This window comes from Lates calcarifer, linkage group LG15, assembly GCF_001640805.2.
Source record: "Lates calcarifer isolate ASB-BC8 linkage group LG15, TLL_Latcal_v3, whole genome shotgun sequence".
In the NCBI taxonomy this organism is placed as follows: domain Eukaryota; kingdom Metazoa; phylum Chordata; class Actinopteri; family Centropomidae; genus Lates; species Lates calcarifer.
Window position 1 is genome coordinate 12562236 of NC_066847.1, and position 20157 is coordinate 12582392.

At 43.7% G+C, this 20157-nt stretch overlaps 2 protein-coding genes across 2 annotated transcripts; one reads left to right on the forward strand and one right to left on the reverse strand.

Annotated features, from left to right (window-relative positions):
- Window positions 1–15: 15 nt before the first annotated feature.
- Window positions 16–3670, reverse strand: rnf41l (ring finger protein 41, like). The gene is made up of 6 exons (XM_051076222.1): window positions 3257–3670; window positions 2932–3138; window positions 2636–2775; window positions 1733–1895; window positions 1508–1628; window positions 16–1068 (listed from the first exon to the last, which is right to left on the reverse strand). The coding sequence occupies exons 2-6, from the start codon at window positions 3135–3137 to the stop codon at window positions 661–663; spliced, it is 1038 nt and encodes a 345-aa protein (XP_050932179.1). The 5' UTR covers window position 3138; window positions 3257–3670; the 3' UTR covers window positions 16–660.
- Window positions 3671–4741: 1071 nt separating this feature from the next.
- Window positions 4742–17229, forward strand: rad54b (RAD54 homolog B). Its single transcript, XM_018686150.2, has 16 exons — window positions 4742–4859; window positions 5558–5726; window positions 5820–6015; window positions 11689–11910; window positions 12065–12364; window positions 12659–12821; window positions 12940–13165; window positions 13549–13635; window positions 13732–13852; window positions 13934–14073; window positions 14167–14457; window positions 14664–14827; window positions 14970–15231; window positions 16295–16361; window positions 16451–16648; window positions 16723–17229. Exons 2-16 carry the CDS (start codon window positions 5580–5582, stop codon window positions 16947–16949), a joined length of 2811 nt encoding a protein of 936 aa, XP_018541666.1. The 5' UTR covers window positions 4742–4859; window positions 5558–5579; the 3' UTR covers window positions 16950–17229.
- The last annotated feature ends 2928 nt before the right edge of the window (window positions 17230–20157 follow it).

The window sequence follows — 20157 nt, forward strand, 5'->3', positions numbered from 1 at the left end:
GCCAAAACACATCAGGTTTTCACCACAAACTGTACTATGTAACATGAGCTATCCTCCAAGAGTAGCTTTGTATACATTGTCTTTCTGTAGACTGACAAACCTAGAAGCAATTAACTCTAGCTAAAGTTTTGGTGACGCCAAGTTCTTGTGCGAAACATTTTTTCTACATAGAAAATACTGCTGATGGATCAGTAATGAGAAATCCAAGAATAATTAGGTCCTGAGTTCAAGAAAAGTACTTGAAGTAACTGGAACCTGATGAATACAAAATCCAAGGGATATTACACAATGGTCTGGTTGTTAAAAATAAGTCTACAGCGCGAGTCTACAGAATTAATGAATGTTCACTTTCATATAAGCCGAGAGTCAACAGATGACTTTCAGGGTTGAGAAGTAGAATCACACATAAAAAGACCTGCCCTTCAAATGCAATATATGGTTCAGTCCACAGCATAACAATTTCCTTCTACATTTTTTCTAACTAATCTACACTTACATTTGATGAAAAAATCTAAAGCTCATCCTTCAAGAAACTGCATAACTTACTGTACACACATACTTAATTTGATGACTAGACCCTTATTGGAAATTTGCCAAATATTAAAAAAATAAAGATTTCATCTGTTCTGATTTGGCTAATATTCCATCAGTCCAGTGTGCTCAGATGACAGTCACCTCTCGACTCTTCCTTTTGATGCAGTCCAGAGTCAGACTCTGGGTACCACCCCTGCGTGCCCCCTCGCCCGTCTGCGGTGACGGAGGTGGACCTGAAGCATTTGTAGCCTGAGTTGAATGTAGCGACAGACTCGAGGCGTGTAAAGACACTTCCCTCTGCTGATGTCTCGACGGCTTGCTGTGTAGCTCCCACGTGAACGTCTGCTGCGCCTCCTGGTGCTGGTCTCTGGCTGCTTGTTCGACAGGATGCTGCAAACTCCTGTTTGGCTGCAGGTCTTTGAGGAGCTCCAACAGTTCCCTCTTCTCCAGCTCTGCTTCCGCCAGCTCCTGTCTCCTCAGACGCTCGGCTCCCAACAAGGCTCGCATGTCACACATCACACGGGACAACTGACCCTGTGTGGAGAGCACAAATTATTACGCAATGTGCATCAACAAGGCACAAAGCATGTTTTCTTTGTGTTATTAACACAGGTGGATAAAGAATTCAGGTCCTGAAAGCAGCGCTTAATGAAGACCTGTCAGAGGCTTTAACCTGACATTGTTGTACCAGGACTCGCACGTAATGTGGTTCTCATGTTTGGAGTATAAAACCTTGATTATAACAGTATCAACTAGCCATTAGATATGATGAGGCAAAAAGGTAAATATCTCTGAAATGCAGTATGGTTTTGTAAATGTAGTCTTAAAATTCCCACTAAAAAGGAGCTGAAGTAATGTGTAAGTACCTCAAATGTTTGCTTCACTACTTTTCGCGAGTAAATCTACTTCGTCTGTTGTTGTTATCTTAAAAACTAATGAATTACTGTAAATCCCAGCAGGACTGGCAGGTCACCTTGAGCTCCTCCACCTCGTTCTTCAGCTGCGACTCTTTCTGCACCATGTGTCTCCTCTGAGAGTCCAACCGTGACTCCATCTCTCGTCTCACCTCCTCCAACTTACACAGCATCTCAGCCCTGTTGTAAACGTTGAAGGACACCAGAATTATAAAAACTGCCCAGTTGCGGAGTTAACCGGAGTGAGGACACACACACACACACACACACACACACACACAGACCTGAGCATCTCCACTTCAGTGCGCAGCTCTGCTACACAGTTATGTTGTGACTGATCAGTGGAGAGAAGCGTGTGGCCGCAGCCATTGGGACACTCTCGGCTGCGGAAGTTACATTCTGACAGGTGAGCCTCCAAACCCCGCCTCTCTATCTGCACAGGACAACCTGAGAGGAAAGAGGAAGGAAACTGGGTTTACCAAACATTTTACAAAAGGAAACTGGGTCTGATGGGGGCAGCACTAAAATATTGTTCAAGTAGAAGTTTCATTTGACTGAAATATAAAGATTCTTTTGTTGAAAATGACTTAAAATGACCATATCTCAGATATGAAGATGCAAAAAGTTGTCTCAGATCACCTTACAAGGTTAAAAGGTCTAATTTCATCTAAATGAAAAGGGAAAAATCATCAAAAATCTGCTTTCTTCCTACACAAAAGAATAATAGACTCGTTTACAGATCACAACAATCACAGACAGTGACAGAAATATCAGGTTCAGTCTTGTATAAAACTGTATGATGCTGTTAGTGCCTGGAATATTTAACACTGCAAACAGGTCACACTGCATGCACACACTCTGTCACTGTACCTACCACAGTGGTAACATATGTATTCTCCACCTGCCAATGACAGGCCACAATCACATTGTGAGCATGAAAGAACATGTTTGTATACACTGTACATACACATACACACTTTTAAAATGCTGTGTGTGTGAGTCCTGAGCAAGTCCCATTGGTGCACTAGTTTGTGGAGTGGCCATGACAACAAAAGAGCCACCTGCTGCTCCCCCACGCATGGGTGTCATGTTACCTTTGTGCATTTGAATTTTACAATCACTATCAAATGAAGACGTAAAACAACGCATTAGATGAGCAGCGTTTCGGTCAGTGTGAGGAGTCATACCTGTGTTGGAGCAGGATACGAAGGCAAACTCACACTCATCCTCGTGTGTGTGCAGGCTCTCCAGGGAGCAGACCACCTCACACCCCTGCCCTGCGTTCACACAACGAATCTGCAGACGGTTCAGGTCGTTACGCATGTACCTGTCATCAAACAGACAAAAACAGAAATACCATCAGAGAGAAATGAGTGGTGTATATTTTTATAAAATGCAGGAAAATGAGCTGTGAAACTTAAGATATGAAGGATGAAGACATGACCGGAGACAAAGACGCACAGCTGCAGAGACTGAGACAGACCTGTACAGTGGTTTGAGACTGGCCACATCCAGCGGCAGTCTGTCCTCGGGACAGGAGTGGTGATGGAGCAGCCAGCTGCTGATGCACGCGCTGCAGTAGGCGTGTTCGCAGGGCGCCTGGAGGGGGCGCTCCAACACGTCTCGACACACACAGCACAGCAGACCCTCGTTCACGTAGCCCACAAACCTCTCAAGATCATAGCCCATCCTACAACCACACAGACAGAGTGAACAAAACGTGACAAAAGGTGGGAAGAAAGTCCAGTCTAGCCATGGTGTTTACTGATTGTTTCTGATTATTGATTATCTGACAATGATATCCCTACCTGACAAGTTAACTTCCACTTCATCCAGCTCCACCTTCTTCTTCCTTCTGCTGATTTCCTCTCCACTGACTCCTCTACAGGTGACCCTCCTTCTTAACTCTCTGCTGCTGCAGCCGTTCCCACTTCACCCTCTCTCTTGACTTGTTGCTCCATCAAGGTGAGGGTCTCCTCTTGCTTAAAGCCCTCCCCTCTACCTTTGGGAGTGCGTCTCCATGGAGAGGTATCCCTGACAACAAGAGTTCAGGACACAGGCGGGCAGCTGTCAGACGAGATCAGATCAGATCAGATCAGAGAGACAGACAGAATTACAGGAGAAGAAGCACTCACAATCAAAAACAGACACAATTCTGCAGTAGCATGTTTTCACTCACCGTCTTACAAATAAAGCCCGGCTGTGGTGTAGGCTTGAGAGATTACTGCTGTCCTTTAAATGTTTCTGTCTCTCTTAATGACCCACCCTATCCTGGGTTTCTCTTTCTGCCTCTCTCTCTCTCTCTCTGGATGTGGGATTAACATGGATTACACTCTCTCTCTCTCCCTGATTGGATTACAGACTGCACGACATCAGATGACACGTACTCTCAGACCACAAATATCAAAGAGCAACCCAAACGCCTGGACTCATCCCAGTCCCTCTATAGTCTGTCAGGTTAGACTCAGTGCTGGAGGAACAGACCCTTTACAATGTAAAAATACTAAACTACTACAAGCAAAGAGCTCGTATTTATCATATATTGTATGTTTACCTAAGTAAATACATGACAAATGCAAGATCTGCAAAATGACCTTAAAGTATCAAAAGTAAACTACTCAATATGCAACTACTATCATTATTATCTTTTGTATTATTGAACTATTATTGCTGATGAATTAATGACAGCACTGTGATGTTGTTACTGGTTGTGGTGGAGCTAATTCATATTATTTTACTTAGTATTGTGCATCTTAATGTATAACAATGCATCGTTTGTTTTTATGGTCATGATAGGCTTTCAAAACATTTATCTGCAAAGTAACTAGTTATACTAGTTACCAGGTAAGTGCAGTGGAGTCAAAAGTACTGCATTTTCCTCTGAAATGTAGTATAGTATAAATATTAAAATACTCAAGAAAAGCACGGGTACCTCGGGATTGTACTTAAGTATAGTAATTTACTTGAGTAAATGCACTTAGTTACTTTCCAACAATACTGTTCAAATTGAGTAGTTCAACCAAACATCGTTAAAAGTGTCAACTAAACAGGACCTCCACGACCACACAGCCTCTACATTTCCTCCCTGCATGATAGCAGAGGGGTGAAGTGAGGTCAGTTTTCTGGAAGGTACCCGATGAGCTCGATTTACAACTCTGAGGTCGGCGGGTTGCGGAAAAGTCCGGGAAGGTGTCAGCGATTAACTCCTGTGACACTAGATACCAAACGCACACCACTCGTTCTGGCCACGCCTCCCAAGGAGGCGCAACCAATCAGGTTCTTCAATCCATTCAGCGGGAGAAACTGAACAGACTCGAGAGTTCAGAGGAAGACGACATGAGGCGAGATTAGTTGGAATTAAGTGAGAATTTGTGACCTTGAATAATTTCATCCAACGTTTAGTTCGTCCGGGTATGTATGACAAGCTGTCACGCGTTATCTATCATGACATTACAGCTGAGGTTAGACCGTCTCAGCGAGTGTTTGTTGCTAGCGAGTTAGCTAGCTTGCTAACCTGCCACAGTGACATATCGGGTTAGTGTAGGTAGAGAGCTTGATGTGTTCATACTTGATTGTTAACCAGTGGTTGCCAGCTTTTATTTCAGTGCCGAAGACATTCAAAGATATTGAGTGAGGGTAGAAAGCCCCACCATTAGATAATTATTTAGAGGATAAAGTATGTGTTAATAAAATGTTAAATGTCCAACTCGACCGACCAGAGCCCAAGTGGTGTGTAAAAATAGCTGACATAAAACAGGAGGGAAATTGGATATGAATTGTATTTGTAAAGATGCAACTACAACAGTGTTTGGTATATGCGTGTGATAAAGTTGTTAAGGTGATTAGAAATTAGTCGTGAAAAATTACCACCCGCTAACTCTAAATATTAGGATGTATCTACATTATCGTGGCTGCGTTTTACAGTAGCTCACTTTGACTGATTGATTGATTGATTAATAAATGGAGACACTCATTTTGTCAGAGGTTTTAAAAAGATCCTTAGGTGATCCTGGATCAGTAAATTAGCTGATATAATAATATGCAATATATGATCTAATTAGCTGCCACAGTTAATTTGTCTATTGGTAGTCATTGCTTTCTATCTTCAGGAAATAAGTTGCTTGTGGAAGAATGAGGCGCTCAGCAGCTCCCAGCCAGCTCTCGGGTAATGCTATGAAAAAGCCGCGTTTCGTGCCTCCTGGAGCATCTACTTCAGGTGTTGTGGCTGAGTCCAAGCCTCTGGCCCCTAAACCTGGATTAGGCAATGCACTGAAAAAGGTAATTTATTCACAACATTTTACCAGTCCGATCCCTCAGTATTCAAACTTCCTCAGATTATACATTTCCTTTTCTCTTACCCTTGTTGTGCAGGTCCAGAGAAGTCTAGCAGCACCTCCTCCAAGTAAGACAGGCTGTGATGTCCAGGTCAAAGCTGCAGAGGATGCTCCAGCCTTGTCCAGGGCTCTGGCTCGTGTTCTCAACGCGACTGAAAGTAAAGAAAATGAGGCTGAAGTGGAATGTCCTGATGCTGGCATCAGGGATTATGCGGAAGACAACAGATCAGCAGGTAAGACACAAAGATTTATGGCTGAAACAGTACCTGCTGTAAGAATAGTAATTTCATGCAAACTGGTATGGACACAAAAAATATCAGTGAGAATAGAAAGGCAACCGCACCCTGACTTCAGAACTTTTAAATTTTTTATTCAGGCTTCTTCAGGCAAATACTAATGTGATGTGATATTCACTTAATCACATTTGAATGTGCCAAAACATCCTATACCTGTCAGGGTAATGCTGATATCAGGGTTTTGTGAAGTAATGTTTATGAGAGAGAGGGAATACATGTTCACAGCTCACACTGATACAACTCTTACACTCAGAACATTATTCAGGAGCTGGAAACATCATTACTGGAACAAGGTCTGACTGATCATGTGTGCCGACAACGTAAAGATACTTTTTAGGTCTGTAACTTATCAGAGAGTTTGTTAATTCTCTGTCACAAGCTATCATTTACGTGCCATGATGACTGCATTGTGTCTTCATGTGTCCACCAAAGATCTAAACCTTTACACTTGGAGATCTTAACGAGAAACTTAATTTGTGATCCGTTAAATGGAGGTTGGCTAAAAAGATCATCCAAGCCTGTATGTGAATCAAGCATCAACTGTAAGGTGAATATACAGTATGTTTGCTGCTATAGGTGCTTAATTAGGGCAGTCAATACGGAAATGGCTGGGGTAAACAGATAATTTAGTCACCAATGTTTCTCTGTTTATTTGTGCCTGTTTTATTACCCATCGTCTTTTTAGGTCATATCAACAAGTGTACACAAATTACTCAAGAAATACTTCAATATATAACATAATAAAGGATGACTAATACATTCAATTGACACTGTATCTCTTTCCCATGATGTTTATTCATCATGCAGATGATCCAGCCTGTGGTGACAGCTTCAAAAATGATAAACATCTTGGATTGGAAGTCCAATGTTATGTTTACTTTAATGCACCTTGTACTATTATATGCATTATCTCACTTTATCTCTTATACAAAAAATAAACAGGCTGTCTGAAAAGATGCTAATCACCGCTTTGAAACATCTTAGCAGATTCAGAGAAATGAGAATTTACATGTGCATTACCTGATACCAGATACTACTACTACTTTACCAAGTTCACTGATGGACAATAACCTCAAATAATGTGGGAAAAATTATGGAAACATGGAAAAAAGAGGAAAGGCATTTCTTGCTCAGATGCAAATTACTGCAACTCTCTTAACTGACGACATGTAACAGTGAATTACTGCTCAGCAAAGATATCATGTCTTGTTGCAAAGGGGTTTTTCCTCTTTCAAGAAAGTTAATGTGTATGAACCCGGACTTCTTGGGGTTTTTTTAAAGACAGGAGGAAGTCTTCTCCAGCTCAACACATACCCTGACACTTTAAACACAAAGGTTTTTGTTTACGTGCTTTTCTCCACGTGTTATTTCTTATTCTCATACATGCTGAGACGCTTTTATTGCTAACATTACCTACACGGCTACAACACAGCGTCGATGTTGCTCTCAGTAGGTCTGAATGAACGATAATTACGAACCGGTGTGCGAGTACTTAAGGGCACGTGTGCTCCAGTTAAATGTCCCCCCCCCATTTCCCTCGATTGTTACCCTGTATGTTTTAACACAAGATAACCGTATGAGACCGACACGAGTGAATGGGGGTGACGGCGCTCTCTTATTTCTCCTCGCTTGAACGTCCCGTTCCTGTGGCTAATAATAAAACACACACACACTGAATATAGATGTTAAACCAGGCGGACTGAGGTTGAGTGGCAGCAGGTCCAGCATTATGCAAATTAGCTGGGGTAGTGCAGCGGCAGCGCCGAGCAGATTAGGACCGTGCTCGGGATCAGTGAGCCACCGCACCCTCAGTCTGCATGAGCAACTAGTGCCTCTTGTTTTCCACCCTGAAAACACAGGGCTCTCACACACCTTCCACGCTTGGCTCGGCACGCCTTCCACGTGCGCCCCGGACACGTGCTTGAATAAAATGAATCGGTTTTGTATTGCAGAGTTGAGATTTATTGTATACATGCACAGAACACTGTTTTGCGAGCATGCGCAGCGCGCTCACAAACCCCTCCCCCACTCAGTTAGTTAAGCCAGCGCTATTTCAAAGCGTCACTCACTTTTGGTAAATAGACTCCTGACCTCTAATAACCTGTAACACACTGTTTGACGACTGTTCCCTCATTTGTGCAGGGCAGAGAGCCGCTGCTGCCGTCCCTGTGTTATAATGTAGAGACAGTGTGGCCGTGCTCTGCTCTGCTCTGTGCTGTGCTTGGTTTGGGGTTTACAGAGACCGAGCTGTAAGTAGGTCGGGCTGGGCTTAAGCGGCTTAGCTACGTCAGCCTAAGCTGGGAGGAATTCATCCAAAGCCCTCCGCGGTAGGCGGGGGCCTAAACGAGGCTGGCCTAGTTAAGCCTGATTCTTATTGTGTGCTGCACAGCCTGTTTTGTTGTGCAACGTAGCTGAGAGGGAAGCCAGGAGTAGTGTATGAACCCATGCACATGTTAGACATCGCTTATGTTTGATTTAGATGAGGAGAGGAGAAGGCAAATGAGGCATGTATGGGAGTTAGACCAGTGGTAGCTTTATCACCGTGGACCAGGAGAAGCCAGCTGCAGGGACAAAAAAAGACAGGTGGGAAGAGTGAGGAGCCACAGTACCGAGTGTGGTTGCTAAGGGGTGACAGCTGTAGGCCTGACTTGGTCTGTGTGAGTCCGCTATGCTCTAAGATGGCATCCAGCTCTGTGTTTCTGTCCAGTATGGTGGGTAAAGCTCGCTCCTCCAACTTCACCCTCTCTGAGAAGCTGGACCTGTTGAAGCTGGTCCGTCCTCATATCCGCATCCTGGAGGAGCACACCAACAAGCATGCAGTCATCGTTGACAAGAACAAGTGCTGGGACACTGTGGCCGAGCAGTACAACGCCTTGGGAGGGGACAGACCCCATCGCACCGCTCAGGGCCTCAGGACCCTTTACAAGAGGCTGAAGGAGTCAGCCAAGCAGGAAGTGATGCAGCGGAGACACGCCCAGCCAGAGTACAGAGCAAGCATCTCCGAGCCAACCAGGAGAATTATGGAGATGATCCCTCACCTGTTTCACCATGTGCCCATCCACGAAAAGGACCAGGCACTGCGCAGGTACAGTGTGATACATGCCCACGAGCACAGACACACACTTAAAGAACTAAAGGGATAAGACAGCAGTCAGGTGAGAGTTTAGTGAGTGCACACATCCATCCTTAGCTCCAAAGCAGTATGTAGTCATGACACTGCTTCAGTTGTTTGGAGGAGGGAGGGAGGGAGGGGAGGGGCTGGAGTCACCCCTCCCAAACCCAATCAGATTACACACTCACTGTACATCGTCAGGCTCAACAGGAACATGCAGCATCTCCTGCCATCATTTTCTGGCAGCTGGTTAGTAGTTTGTGCTTTGGTTAGTGTACAGTCACACAGAAAATACTCAGCACTTGATTACTGATTACTCTCTACTAGATTTCAAGTTAAGTATTGATTGCTTCTGTTTGCTTGTTTTTTTTGAGACAAATACTAAGCACATATCAAGCAGCCAGAAAAAGTATTTATACTGTAATTATGTAAAACAAAGACAAAAGAAAAACAAGGAAATCATGGCATCTAGTGAGGAATTGTTATTTTTGCCTTGGCAAATAATTTAATTTCTACTCTGATTAATCAGCTAATCCTATGATTGATTTATTTAGTGTGCATTATCACCATCAAAGGTCTCTACACAGTTGTCATAAACAAGATGTAGACACTCAGTAAATGTAGTTTAAGCACCTTGAGTCTCACTTAATTTTTATCCTTCTTTCCATTTGTAGATTAATATACAGCAAGCACAACTCTCCCATTGAACATCCTGGCAGCAGCTCCTCTCTGGCTGGACTCCAGGATTACTCAGCAGCTGTCCCAAGTATCCCCCATGAGGTGGTCCAGCTGGACCCTGAAGAGGATGTAAAACCACCGCCAGACCTCCCCATCCTCTCCACGCATGCAGGGCCAGGGTTGGATGGAGGCCAGGAGCGGGAGGGGGAGCAGGACTTGGGCAGTGTCCACGATTACGAAGCATCCCTTTCTCCTGCCCCTTCCTCCATGAACATCCCCCTCTCCACCTCGCCGTTGCCCTTACGCCACGACCTCTACCCCAACGACATCTACCCCCACCACGAGCCCGACAGGTTTCGCCCACTGCACCTGGCCAAAGAGGAGCACGAGCTGGTGTTAGCCAATCACAGGAAGGTTGCCCTTTACCTGGAGGAGAAAAGGGAGGGACTGAAGAGGAAGCAGGAACTGGAGGAGGAACTTCTGAGAGCCAAGATCAAAGTGGAGAAACTAAAAGCTGCCCGACTGAGACACGGATTGCCAATTCCTCTATAACAAGCATAAACACACACATTTGTGGCCAACGTTGGAAAGAGAGAGGCTCAGAGGAGCAAACGCACTCATTAGTTTTGTGTTTGAGAGCTGTTTCAGAGCTTGAATTTCTTTTGGAAACATAGTGCCTCGTACATACTCTGAAAGCCTGGTTCATATTGCAGGATAAGGCTGACTTGTTTGCCATCAGTCATCATGTTTCCCATCAGGGTTAGAAATTTATCATCATTCCTGCAGTTATTGACAACAGAGGTAACGAAACTTGTAAATGCTCACATCACTGTGACGGACCAAAACAGGTCCAATAAATGTTTAAGTCCAGATTTTGTAAGGGAATATTTGTAGTAGTGACTGTCGTGTATCTTGCTGGTGCTTTTCCCACCTAGATCTGCCTCCAGCATGGATGTATGTATGAGAATGCTGGGACAGCATTGATGATCTTTATTACCCAAGGTTGTCAGAATCATTTAATATAATGATGTACTGGGGCGACAGGAGTGTGAGACTCTGCCCAGATTGTTTCGGGGAGATTAGTTAGCACCCTGTGGAAAAGTGTGTTAAAAAATCTGACATCTGTATGAACCAGATGTGATAAACTTATTAGGCATTTTAATTATGTGGAGAATGGGGAAAAAAGAAAGAAACACTCCAGTTCACAGGAGATACCAGGATTAGAGCACAAGCTAAACTTTCGAAAGCCTTAATGTATTATGCCGATAATGACAAATCCAGTGCATCAAGGTCAGTTAGAAATTCTACTGGGTTGCTGAATTGATGGCCAGTTATGTGAACAAAAGAAGGGAGATGTGGTTTTGTGATGTTGTTGTTATTTAAAGTATGTAAATACAACATTGATTGTATTGTATTGTTGGTATATGAGTGTTGTCAGTTTCTTTTACAGTTTGTCCACATGTTCGCTCATTTCTATTAAAAAAAAGAAGCTCAGTATTGTACTGGTCTTGTCTTTATTACATGCCAGACATCTTTTTTCCCTGATTTCAGTTGTTTTGTGGAGCATCTTTTTTCTTGTTTTTAAATCGTCGTTGCAGAGGTTAGTTGCAAAGGATCACATTATAACCAATTCAGATTTGCATTAACATGGGATGAGCTCAGGGACACTCGGTGTGAATGAGGAGGGGGACCGTCATCCTTGTTTAAGGTCTCTAATGATGTGTAGACCCGGAGCAAGAGTGACCTCTGCTGGTGGGTTGTGTGACTTGTGTCGAAAGTTCATTCTGTTGTGTTCAGCCTCTCTTAATGTGTGTCTCCAGGAGGTAACGGCTCTCTTCAGTTGACACCCAGGTCTCCTCAAACCCCACAGCCTCCTGTGGGCTCAGACTCGGCCCGCAATCAGGATGGAGTGCACTACTATAGTGTGGTGTGGTGTAAGGCCAGTAAGAAGAAACACAAGCGCTGGGAGGGCGATGCAGTCCTGGTGACAAGAGGACGCACAGCCACACTTAAAGACATGGAGGGAAAAGACATCGGCAAAGGTGAGACCTCTTGTTTTTTTCAGTCAATCAATGTGTCAAATTCTGTGTGATCACTGAAGAAGCAGTGTGGCTGCAGCTTTGTGTTGACTGCAGCATTTGAGCAAATATATACAGGGTCGATATACAATTCATATTTTTGCATGTTTGTGTGTAGGTAGTGGCTACAAGGTGTCAGAGTTGGCCTCTCTTTCTGAGGGACAGACCCTGATGATTGGTGGGAAGGAGGTAGAGGTGATGGGGGTCATTTCACCTGAGGACTTCGCCAAGGGACGCTGTTTCCAAGAGGTCCAAATAGAGAAAGAGGAGCCGCACATAAAATCAGCTCCACCCCCTCCTCGTCGCTTTGCATCCAAACCTTTCTGCCCCCCGACCCAGGTAGGAAGAGCAGAGCATCCATTAACTAAACCAGAGGAGGAACAAACCTGTAGACCTCGCCATGACCCCCTAGCTCCAGGTATGTACAGTAAATGAGACCCTTTTCTTCTTGGAACAGCGGTTATTCTAGAAGAATTAATTATTCTGAGTGCATGAACTCCCAACTATGGTTTTGCATAAATATATATTCTGAAATGTTTTTAATATCATTTGCCTCTTTTGCTGCAAATATCCAGAACAGTTACATAATGAAATAGTTTTATGGCAAAATAACACAAATTCACAAAGTGTCACCATTTTTTCCTTTTTGTCATATTTTGCTATGATACAAGACTTTGTTTTAAAACATTGTGCATATACTGAACATCTTCAGGCGCACTGGTGATGCCTCGTCCCTCCGCCAACCACCAGTGGTGCAATAACAAGTCAGGGCTTCCTGTAGTTGATGTTGTGCTTGACCCATACCTGACCACTCACCTGAGACCCCACCAGAGAGACGGCCTGCTCTTCCTCTATGAGTGTGTCATGGGCATGAGGTGATGGAGCTGTTCCTGTAACATATCTCTTAATGAATCACAGCTGGAAAATTAATCACAGCCATCATCAGGATTTGTATTAATTCATATTGATGTGTTTGGTGTGTGTGTCCTTCAGAGCTGTGGGTCGCTACGGCGCTATCCTGGCTGATGAGATGGGTCTGGGGAAGACCCTCCAGAGTGTGGCGCTTTCGTGGACGTTGCTTAAGCAGGGACCGTACGGCGGGAAACCAGTCGCCAAGCGTGTCCTCGTGGTTACTCCTGGCAGCCTGGTGCAGAACTGGGGAGCAGAGTTTAACAAGTGGCTGGGCCGCGAGAGGATCAGTGTTTTCACTGTAGATCAGGTGAGGAAGAGGGGAAATTCTATTAGATCAGTAACTCCAGGTTCAATTCATCATGGAGGCAAGGCAAAAAAATTGTATTTATACAGCACATTTCATTTCAAGTGAGCTTAAAGTGCCTTACATTTAAGAGTAAACAAACAAAATAATGTAATAATGATAGTAATGCCCTCCTTTCTGAACACAGTAAAGAACCCACATTCTTACGTGTTTCTTCTTTCATTTTGTGTTTTATTTTATTCGACTCTTAATCCACTGCTATCATTTCTTTTCCAGGTTTAATGGCTTTTTGTAAAACACTTTATTGAAGGATCAGAATCAATCATTTACCTTAATCCAGCATGTATGAATTCATTAATATAGATTCTTTGTCGACATATGTATAGGACCACAGGATAGAGCAGTTTGTGCTATCTCCTCTGCACAGCGTTCTGGTCATCAGCTATGAGATGCTGCTGCGCTGCCTGGAGCAGGTATGTTCACCTCGTATCATGTTATCAAGCATGAATGTTTCAAATGCTGCTTTCTCTTTTTTATATTCTATTTTTCTTATTTCCTTGTGTTTTCAGGTACAAAAAGTGGAATTTGGTCTCATAATTTGTGATGAGGGTCACAGATTAAAGAACAGCAGCATCAAAACGTCCTCTGCTCTCAGTAGCCTCAGCTGTACTCGCAGGGTCATACTTACAGGTACATACTTGCTTGTTACTCAGAAGACATGGGAGGACTTCTTGTAAAGGCTTCATAACAAATAATCTTTGTGTTTTGAAGGCACTCCGGTACAGAATGACCTGCAGGAGTTCTATGCTATTATAGAGTTTGTTAACCCAGGGATTCTTGGGTCATCAACTGCTTACAGGAAAGTGTACGAGGAGCCAATTCTACGTTCCAGACAACCCTGCTGCACAGAGGTAATACTCCCTCTGTATATTTTCTGTGAATCTACATTCCTTGCAAAAAGATAACTTTATCTGACTTCATCCCTTATCTTTCTCTGGCCACAGGAGGAGAGAGTTTTGGGAGAAGAGCGAGCTGCTGAGCTTTCTCGCCTGACTGGCATGTTCATCCTGAGGCGGACGCAGGAGATCATCAACCGCTACCTGCCTCCTCGTCTCGACTGGACCTTGTTCTGCGAGCCGTCCCCTCTGCAGCTAGAGCTTTACAGGCATCTCCTGTGCCATCGAGTCTTCAGGGCCTGCCTTCAGGGCTCCACGCAAACTCACACACACCTGGCCTGCATCACTGCACTGAAGAAGCTCTGTAACCACCCTGGTCTGCTCCACTCCACTGTCAAGGTTACTTTTTTTTAATTAGTTGGTAGAGGAGTCGCAATAATCTCACAACATAACCATTGTAGTTGATTGCCTTATGTTGTAGTTATTTATTAATCTATGAACATTGTCATTGGCAATGAGTTCTGTGGTAAAAGTAGTACTTGTATTTATGTGTGTGTGCCTGAATCTCAGTCCTAACTGCGAGTGCTTTGTTATCCTGTTTTCAGGAGAAAACAGACCAGGGATCACTGGAAAGTTCATTATACGATGGTCTGGTAGATCTCTTCCCAGAATCCTACTCTTCAGGTGGACTCAGCATTGCTGATTCTGGAAAACTCCTTGTTCTGTCTGACCTGCTGACTGCCATCAGACAGCTCAGCCCTTCAGACAGGTGAGTGTGTGTGTGTGTGTGTGTGTGTGTGTGTGTGTGTGTGTGTGTGTGTGTGTGTCAGATGTTTGCATTTACGTGAGTTTATTTTCGTCTGTATCGACTATGCAGCTGCAGATCTGACAATGTATCTGTTCCCCTGCAGGGTGGTCGTAGTGTCCAACTACACTCAGACACTTGACTTGCTCCAGGACTTGTGTGCACACATGAGCTACACTTTCTGCCGACTAGATGGACACACACCCACCAGCCAGAGACAGCGGCTGGTTGACAGTTTTAACAGCCCCTATTCCCAGAACTTTGTGTTTCTGCTGAGCTCTAAAGCAGGAGGGGTGGGACTTAATTTGATCGGTGCTTCCCACCTGGTGCTGTATGATATTGACTGGAACCCTGCCAATGACATTCAGGTAAGACGTACAAACAGAGACGTGGCAACAAACATCTGTAACACAGTTTTCTTTGACGTAGATACTCTGTTGTGCCCACACACACACACACACACACACACACACACACACACACACACACACACACACACATACACACATACACATACCCGTGGTGCTTTCGCACCTAATCTGTTCGGTTTGGTTCAAACAAACTCTTGTGTGTTTGCCCATTCATCAAACTGAAAACCACCTAACCTCCAAGTTGATGCCAAGTCTGTGGTGCGAATGTAGACAAATCACAGGATTTTGTGACTGTAGATATGTGATTTTAGCAGGAATTCAAAAGTTAAACTATTAATAAATCATCTGCTGGATGTGAACTGTCAAGAAAGCAATCTTACTAGCAATCTGCACAAACAACTCTAATGATTTGGTAACCATAGTAATATGTATGTGTGTCACCGGGCAAGTATGGGGGTTTTATCTGACCAATTAGAAAACGGAGAGGAGTTCAAACAAAAAGTGTGTTGTTCTACTTTGTGTCTTTTGGAGGTTCCTCCTTAAAAAGTAAGTTAATCATTGTGACCACCCACCTCAACCAGGTATTATAATAAAAGCCACATTTTTGTTGTTCTTTTTTGACCTGCTCTACTTGTTACTGTGCACAAAAATACATCCAGTTGCAATCTTGACTAATAAAGCTCTTGATCATTTACTTTTGTGCCACCAGAGAACATAAATACAAACATAAGAAGCAGTAAAGTGCTGAATAACTTCCTGTTGGTTATCAGAATTGATTTCCCCAGGTGGGTCCTGTTGATGACATCACTAAAACTGTTCAGTTAATGAGTTACCTGTGCGTTCACATGACTTCATGCTTGCAGCTCTTGATGTCTTCAGTGTCAGTGTTCAGAGTGAAAGTGAATACAAACAACAGTGGGTTTTGTTTAGGTGTGAAAGTGCCCTCAGAGTACACAGTTTACACACTGATATACATCGCTATCCAGCAGGTGGCACTGTGTCCACACAACTCCTTACATAACTGTGTCCACTGCAACTTTAACTTCTGTACTGTGTCTAGGCCATGGCTCGAGTATGGAGGGACGGACAGAGGAAGACAGTGCACATCTACCGTCTCCTCACTGCAGGTCAGAATACACTAACACACACAATGAGCCATAAAATTCAGACTGTGAGTCAGACTTGTTTGAAGTTGTCTGGGTGTGTCGTCTCGCAGGTACTATTGAGGAGCGTATATTCCAGAGACAGGTGTCCAAACAGGGGCTTTCTGGGACTGTGGTTGACCTGGGCAAAGGTGCCGAGCACACCAGTTTCTCCACCAATGAACTGCGAGATCTTTTCAGCCTGACGGACACTCCCTCGCTAACTCACGACCTGTTGAACTGCAGCTGCAGCATGGATGGATCAGTCCAGGGTACGCTCACACACTAGCACCAGTGTTTTACTTGACACTGAGACTCTTTAACTTACTTCTGTCTTCGTTCTCAGCCCTTGTAGGGGATGAGGACCCGGTCTCTGATAGGCCGTGCCAGCTTGGTCGTCAAGGTGACCGCGGAGGTGGGGCAGGGGCGCAGAAGCATCTCAGCATGTCAGAGCTGATGCAGTGGAGACATTTCTCTGGTGACACACACACCTTCTCAGACCCCTACCTTGATCACGCACGAAACCACATCACCTTTGCCTTCCAGACCACCATCTCTCACACAGCTCAGTAAACACACATGAGATTACACTTATATAGATATACTTCAGCTACATGTTTGTCTTCAGGCTCTCTGGGCTTTGTCTGCAGCTTGGCTACAAGAAATGAGTAGACACTGCACATTCATCAACAGAAATACAGTTTCCAGCAGCATTAAATGAAATTGCTTGTGAGATTCTGCATCTACTCATGAACATCTTCATATTTTCTTTATTTATTGAAAGAAATTTACTGTAACATTTCATTAAATAAATGACATCCAAAGGAAATGTGTCTAACAGGCTCTCAAAGAGTTGAGCTTTATTGACTGAAGAATTCTTGCTGCAGAAAGAAGAGCACTTTAGATGTGTGTATTAATGCAACAGATTGGAAGTGTTTGTGTGCCAGATATGTTTTATATCTACATACTGTAGATAAGCATGCAGTGTCCATCTACAGTAATATCGCCTGTGTCAGTTAGAGGATTTGTGTTGTTCCGAGACATGTTTAGGTGACACAGAGGCTGGGTGGTATGAAGAGAATGTGTATACAGCCATTCATTCAAAGAATCTAGTTTATGGCTGTCTACATAGTGAGTGTGCCACCGGGACCTGAATGTTCAGATAGAAGAATGAAGGCAAACAAGGGCAACAGTGTTTTGCCTGAAATTTTGCACTTGAATTTCCCAGTTTATTATGTAATGACCTTACACATTAGTGTCTAGTAAATTGGCAGGGTTTTTGATGTGGGACATACTGCGATCTGTTCAGCCTGTTATTTTGGATAACACTGGTCTGTTCATGCTCTTCAACACAAAGCTGCTGCGTGGGAGTTATGTAGTTGCGTGTGCGTGTGCGCACCCTCAATTCACATATGATTTGTGTTCTGGGTCTGTCAGATTGACTGAGCTCCGATACAATGTGGCTTTACAAAAACAGGGTAATTATTATTTATTGGATGATCGCCACTCTTTGTGATTGTTAAGCAACTTTGTTGTGTAATAACTGGGTCTCTGGGATGTTAAACTTGCCCTTTATGCATATGGCAGTTGAAGCTCTGCACCATATCAGAGAGTATGGTGTGTTGGAGACACAGAGACAGAGTTGGTGGTGTTGCAATTATGCAGACACTTTCTGTCTCTCTTTAGCCACAGTGTGACCTGTGCACAGCAGTGCTTTGAGCTAAATGGTAACGTGAACATGTTATTTTCATTATTGATTTATCAAATTAGATTTAATAGTTTGGCCCCAGATGAAGTCTTTAAAATGCCTTGTTTTGTGTCACCAAAAGTCCAGAGCCCTAACATATTATGTATTATTCATGCAATGCATAAACCAGTTTTTTAAAAATGATTCTAGGATGCCATGATGACTGAATAGTAATGGTAATGTGGGCAAACACCACATGGTCATGGAGTCCTGAGGTCAGATCCAGCTGAGGACTGTTGCTGCATGTCATTCTGCTCTTTTTTCTTCCCTCCTTTCCTACCTGCCTCTACACTATCAGCTGTCCTATAAAAACGTGAAAATGCCTTAAAGATTTAATATATTAAACAGTTATCAAAATAGTTGCTGTAATTAGTCGATTGACTAATCGACTAATTGTTTTTGCCGTAATACTTAAAATGACAATGGCAACATGCTGATGTTAAGCAGGTATAATATTTACAGTGTTCCGCATCTTAGGTTTGCATGTTAGCATGCTAACATTTGCTAATTAACACTAAACAACAGCTGAGACTGAGGGGAAAGTCATTTTGAATTGTTTTAATCTGATACTGGTGTAGATAAACAGTGAAGGGATCATCAAATCGATTACGATTCATGCTCAGGGGGACATTAACACAATATGTACCAAATTTTATGACAGACTATTCAACCCATATCATCACGCAAAACCACAAATATGAACCTCATGGTGGCGATAGCGGATAGGTCAGGGATTCATCTACAGTTATTAGGATTCACGCTCCAGGCACAATGAATGTTGGTAGAAAATTTTATGGTAATCCAGTTTTTGAGATATTTCAGTCTGGACCAAGGTTTTGGACCGACTTGGACCTAAAAACCCCAATACAAAGTCCACGAGTCGAGACATTAAAGTTACTCGGACTGAAACCAGTGGTGGCATAGCAACTGTCACCAAGCAACTTACTACAGCCACTGCCCCGGCCCCTGTAAGATACTGTTACAGAGCAATCACATTTTCCGTCGCAGCTCTTTGGTGTTGGTACGGTACACGTGTCTGACAGACGAGTGTCACTCGTCCAAGCGGGATATTGATCCAAATCACTTCTCTAACGGTCTCAGAGGCCATGTGCCGGTGGGCGCATGAGGTGGAATTTGTGTCTGTCTGTCTGTCTGCGCAAAGCTCTCAAGAGCCGCAGCTGGCCGCCGCTGCCAATCCCTCTTTTTAAGCCGCGCGTTCTAGCCCCGTCAGCTCAAAGACCTGGCCCACGGACTGAATGAATGACTCTCCACCGCTGGCGGGGGAGAAAGGGCTACAGTTGTTTTGATGCAGAGACTGAATCACAGATTGGAAGTTTATTCCATGTGATCCCGGGACCTCTGTGGAAGGTCTGAATGTACTGTAGATGGCGAAACATCTGGTGTTAACCCCCCCAGTCAGTCACAGTTCTCATATCTCATTCAGTATCAGTCTGAGAGCCATTGATGCTGAAGCTGCTTGATACCTGGCAGCAGACGCAGTGTGTGCGTCACAGTCCGTTAGCAGACCTGCTGTTTCCGTACTTTACTGCTTCGAGACGTAGCCTCAAGGTTTGTTAGCACTAGGCTGGATACACCTGAAAGTCAGCAGACTCATATAATCAGATATTCACGTGTAACGTCTTGTGTTGCTCTGAAACACAAGTTCAGGCTCAGTGTGCTGACTCTCCTCTCCCTTTAGGGGAGTTTGACGTTGATATTGATTACCCTACTTGTAATCTTTTATGTCTCCCTCTCTTTGTTATTCATGTTCTGTCCTGTACTGCTCACTTTATAGATTGTCCAGAGGTTTACAAATGGTGGGCATAGAAACAGGAAAAATCTTGACTAAATTGACTTTAAAGCCTTGTATCTCCATTTCATTTTAAAATCTGATCAAGTAATGTGCTTTTCCAAAATAAGCAGAGAGATTTTAAATCAGATTGGAGTAGAAATATTTGAGGTCCACATGAAAATGTCATCTCTCCCCGTGGTGACATTAAGATTGTTGTTCTTTTGGATTGTTTCTCTTTATCT

What these genes read in the sequence shown, in the direction of transcription:
- rnf41l (XM_051076222.1), bottom strand. Translation starts at nt 3,137, where the DNA reads ATGGGCTATGATCTTGAGAGGTTTGTGGGCTACGTGAACGAGGGTCTG. An exon ending in ACTGAAGTGGAGATGCTCAG is followed by an intron (nt 1,629 to 1,732) that starts GTCTGTGTGTGT and finishes CGTTTACAACAG; the next exon opens with GGCTGAGATGCTGTGTAAGT. An exon ending in ACGAGGTGGAGGAGCTCAAG is followed by an intron (nt 1,069 to 1,507) that starts GTGACCTGCCAG and finishes CTCTCCACACAG; the next exon opens with GGTCAGTTGTCCCGTGTGAT.
- rad54b (XM_018686150.2), top strand. Translation starts at nt 5,580, where the DNA reads ATGAGGCGCTCAGCAGCTCCCAGCCAGCTCTCGGGTAATGCTATGAAA. An exon ending in TAGGCAATGCACTGAAAAAG is followed by an intron (nt 5,727 to 5,819) that starts GTAATTTATTCA and finishes CTTGTTGTGCAG; the next exon opens with GTCCAGAGAAGTCTAGCAGC. An exon ending in CATGGATGGATCAGTCCAGG is followed by an intron (nt 16,649 to 16,722) that starts GTACGCTCACAC and finishes CTTCGTTCTCAG; the next exon opens with CCCTTGTAGGGGATGAGGAC.